Genomic DNA, 5,000 nt, shown 5'->3' with positions numbered 1-5,000 from the left:
TTTTAAAAAAGGCAAGAAAATTCTTTTTGTTGAAGTTTGAGTATGATTTTTTAAAATAATTTACCAAAAAATTTGTTAATTTTTTGTTGGTTAACTATTTATTTGCAGTCTGTTAAACGAACCAACGTAAGTAATTTATTTTCACTTTCATTTCGTTGCATGCATTCACGACGAGTGATTATTTCTAACCCTTAAATTCAATCTACCATTCGATCAATAAATTAGTTTATTTAAAAATTAATCAACCATTCGTGTTTTATTTACACGTTAGTTTGCTTTCCAACACAAATACTAACTATAAACGAACTGTCCGTGCCCACGCTTTCTAGCGTTTTCCCCAAACTGCCACAAATTTTTTGACTCCATCCCCCCTCCATTCAAAGGGTGACATTCTTAACGAACAGCCCTTAAAATATAACACTGAAATAGATTGATTAGATATGTAATAAATTACCCCAACTACCACACTAACACCATCATCATCGTATAGTTTTTTTTCTTTTTTTTCTTCTTCTTCTTTTTCTTCTTTTTCTTCTTTTTCTTATTCTTCTTTTTCCTTTTCTTTTGTTTTTTAATAAAAAAATTTAACTTTCCTAAACCAATGTAATCTACTCTAATTAAAAAATTATGTATTGTAACTTTTTTTGCAGAACACACACAGGTACACACACACACGTACACACACGCACACACGCACGCGCACACTCAGACATACTAACACGCATATACTGACCGATTAAATTAAGTGCGTTTATATTGGTAAAGTAACTTTCTGTTTTTATTTAAATACAAATTTATATCAGGTAGACAAGAAGATGCATCGATGTTTGAATAATAAATAGACAACAGAAACATGCACCACACTGATACACAAACACACACACATGTTGATACACAAACACAACATACACACCACACAGGCTTACTCGCCACACGAACGCCCACAAATGGTTGAACACCCGCACATACATGAAAACACATAGATATACATAAGCATATAAAAAGGTACTTAGACAAAACGCACGTATATATAGACACATGCACGCAGACACACAGTTATGAACATGTGCACACAAACGGACAGACAGATGTTGAATTTGAAACTCATAAATGTGAATTATTGATAAGCATGTTTTCATTCATTCATTTGTAATCTCATTTCTGAATTTTATTAAATCTCGCTATGACAAATGCCAACTCAGAATTATTACCATTACATTCGTCATATACAACGTAAATAAACACATACATACGCACATCTACATGCACAAATATTTACACGCATATATACTAACAAAATATACGCAAACAAACAAACATAGATAAACATGCACATATAAATGGGAAATAAAATGCTATTTATTACACAAACTCACCTACAAGCAAACATTAATTTAAAATTTATGAGACAATAAAATTATTAACAATACATTAAATAAATGTTTACACTGAAGCTGCGTTGCGGATGACCACAACACAGCTTCAGACCTCAGTAACCGCACCACATCAGCGGTTGATAACAACAAGTTCATGAAACTCTGCTGATGTTGCGGTTTGCGAATTTTTTTGCGGTCTGCCACGGATGCGGTTTCAAATAATTCAGTCAAACCGCCCGCACTGTAAAATTTTAAAAATGAATGAAATTTTTCACAACAAAATTTTTTTTTCTTTTGATCATCTATAAAATTATTCAACAAAATTTGAATATGTTATATTATGAAGCAGTTAAGTTTTTTTGAAAATGTCAAATTTTATCGTTTTGTTCTTTTTATAGTGCAAATATTTAAACAAACTGCCCCACAGCCGGCCTCTCCTCTAATTTCCTACCCGAAGCTAATATCGCTAATAACATATTTCTAACGCGGATGTAGATATACGGTTGGATCCGGATTAAAAATGTCCGGAACGCGAGCGGATGTGAACGTTGCGGTTGTTGACGCCAGTGGCTGTTTGAAAACATCTCGTCAGCACAGTCTAGTTTACGCTATTACTACATATGTAAACTATGAAAATTATTACTATTAACAAAATATAGAGTAGTAACCACTGAAGGATGCAGTATTATTACTATTACTAATTCTACTGTTTCAAGAGAGCATTTTTGCCAAGGAGTGTTAAATGACTCTTAAGGAAACAAATAGATACACTCAGGCATATAAAAAAGACTTTAAAAACAAACATCAAAAAACGATACTGTTAAAAATGTTAGTCTATAAAAACATACGAATTTAAACATACATAGGCATAGATACACATACACATACAAACATATATATATATTATATATATATATATATATATATACAACTCTAAATACACATATAAACATGCTTACATACTTAACACACAAATATTTCCAAACATACACAAACATATAAACATTATTAACAAATTATACAAACTTAGAAACTTATACCATCAAATACAAACTTCCAGACATACAGACATACAAAGCATTATCAAATAACGTATCACATGTATGTAAGAAAACAAACAAAGCGAAACATATACATACACAAACATACTAACTTTATTGTATTGTATGTTTGACAATATGCTGTCCTGTGATAGTGGTATTATATAACCTCATGTGGCGACGATGAGGAATAATAATAATTTTAATAATAACAATAATCATAATATCAGTAGTAATAATAATAATAGTAATAATAACAATGGAGACTTGCAGTAATAATATATGTTACTATGAATATGTTTAATGTCACATATTAGTATCACGGACAATCATTTTAAATTCAACATAAATATTCAGCATTAATATTTAGCGAACCTAGCGAGATGGTTCTTTTAGTTGAAGCGCTGGTTCTTGCCATGGCAAAGAGCATGATGTCATGCGTGATTTTTACATGCTCTGTGCGTGTGTTGTTGTTGTTGTTGATATATCTGGTAATTAACTAAGAAAAAACTATTTATAAGAAACAAAATTATTAATAATATTTTTATTAAAACTATATTAAATTTATTATTATATTTTAATACTGACGTTATTATGATGATTAATTTAATTTGAAACGATAATATTGTCATCATCGTCGTTTTCAAATTCAATCTTCAAATTTACCGATATTAATATTACTTTTTAACTCTGCTTTAACATATTTGACCTTGTATTAACATATCTGACCTTGTATTAACATATTTGACATTGTATTATTATTATTATTATTATTATTAAATTTTAACAGATACCAAACGAGGCTGTAACGTTGACAGTATCCAAAACAACATCAAAAACCTTTCATTACAGAAAACTCGTCAACATAAACTTCTGTCAAACGCAACTAAATAGACAACATATTCAGCATAAACAACAACGAACAAAACAATAAACATTATTGTTGTTTAACAAATATAAACAACAGTACAAACAACAGTTGAAACATCAATGTTTAACAGACATAAACAATAACTGTGTCACATACTCTATCACAAAATTTGCCTCAATAACAACGTACTTGTGCAACTCCTCACCATTACCATCTTCTAAACAATATCATCATCATCACCATCATGTCGAATTATATCCCTACCCATATTTTCACCATATTTATTGTCATCATCTTCCTCATCATCGCCATCATCTTACCGCCGACAAATTGCGCCAGACAACAGCGCCAAAAACCAGACAAACTCCACAATAAAAACGACCACCAGCACAACAACAACAATGTAATGAACAACAACAACAACAGACACCACAGAAATTCAATCAGGTCTAGACAACAACATTACTACCAACAGGTTAATAGAGATGATTTTTAGTAATTAATTAACGTTGAATTAATTGTTGAACTATTTTTTAACACTGTTATTTATATCGTTAAATTATAATACCATTATTATTATTATTGATGTTATTCATAGTTATTATTATTATTATTATTATTAAAAAAAGAAAAAAGAATTGAATGTAGCTTAAATCATGTTTTCTCGCTGCAGAGTCAAGGTTCACTAATTTTAAATATAAAAAATTTCATCAAAGCCAACAACATATCCCGTTGGTCAAAGTCCACGGAAAATCTTGCCGGAGTCCTCTACAAATTTGCTAGTAAGTATTTAGTCCTGCAGTTGCCTAGTAATGCAAATTTGTTTAGATGGGGTAAAACGCAAAGCCCTCAATGCCCTCTCTGTGATTCTCGACAGACAAATAAGCACGTAGTTTCCAATTGTGGTTCTACATCCGCTCCGGCAAGATATACCGAAAGACACAACAAGATATTGGCCGTGATCATCAATTGACTGAAAATATCCGCTCCAGCCAATTGCCGCATATTTGCAGATTTAGAGTCTGAGGGTATTCGCCCAATATCTCAATTATTCAACACTTTACGACCCGATATCGCCATACTTCAAAATAACAAAATTGAGATTCTAGAATTAACTGTGTGCCATGAAACCAATCTAGAATCCTTCAGGCAATACAAGAGAAATAAATACTCTAATAATTTGCATTGTTGTTTAAATAAAGACTATGAACATTGTTTAATAGTTATAAACTCATTCGAAATAACGCCTATTGGTTTTTACAATAATTTTAATTTGTCACTGTTTAAAGTTCCATGGCCGCTATCATTTAATGATAAATTGATAAACACTGTTATAAGATTATCGTATGACATTTACTGTGACAGGAACAAGCTATGATGCTAATTAAATATATTTCACCGTTCTGCACTTAACTTCACAATGAGCAAAATGGTCTTAACCTTTAATATTATTTTATACAATTTTTAAAAATTTTTCATTATATATATATATTTATCTATATATATATATATATATATATATATATATACATATATATATATATATTTTTATCGTTTTCTGTTTTTTATGGTGAAAAATAAAAGATGTTCCCATTAGTAGTAGTAGTAGTAGTAGTAGTAGTAGTAGTAGTAGTAGTAGTAGTAGTAGTAGTAGTAGTAGTAGTAGTAGTAGTAGTAGTAGTAGTAGTAGTAATAATAATAGTAGTAGTAGTG

General features: G+C 30.3%; 1 protein-coding gene across 1 annotated transcript in view; it reads left to right on the top strand.

The window, feature by feature from the left end:
• HELRODRAFT_188026 (hypothetical protein) overlaps positions 1-5,000 on the top strand; it is a gene marked incomplete at its 3' end in the record, with an annotated part of 7,048 nt that overhangs the window by 42 nt on the left and 2,006 nt on the right. The window contains exons 1-2 of the mRNA XM_009011356.1: positions 1-130; positions 3,208-3,762. The exon at positions 1-130 is cut by the window's left edge and continues 42 nt beyond it. Of these exons, the coding sequence (XP_009009604.1) occupies positions 3,532-3,762 (231 nt within the window). The 5' untranslated portion in view covers positions 1-130; positions 3,208-3,531. The remainder of the gene's footprint in view (positions 131-3,207; positions 3,763-5,000) is intronic.

This window comes from Helobdella robusta, assembly GCF_000326865.2.
Source record: "Helobdella robusta unplaced genomic scaffold HELROscaffold_1, whole genome shotgun sequence".
NCBI classification, from domain to species: domain Eukaryota; kingdom Metazoa; phylum Annelida; class Clitellata; order Rhynchobdellida; family Glossiphoniidae; genus Helobdella; species Helobdella robusta.
The sequence above is the reverse complement of the archived record's forward strand: the minus strand, read 5'-3'. Positions and strand labels throughout refer to the sequence as shown.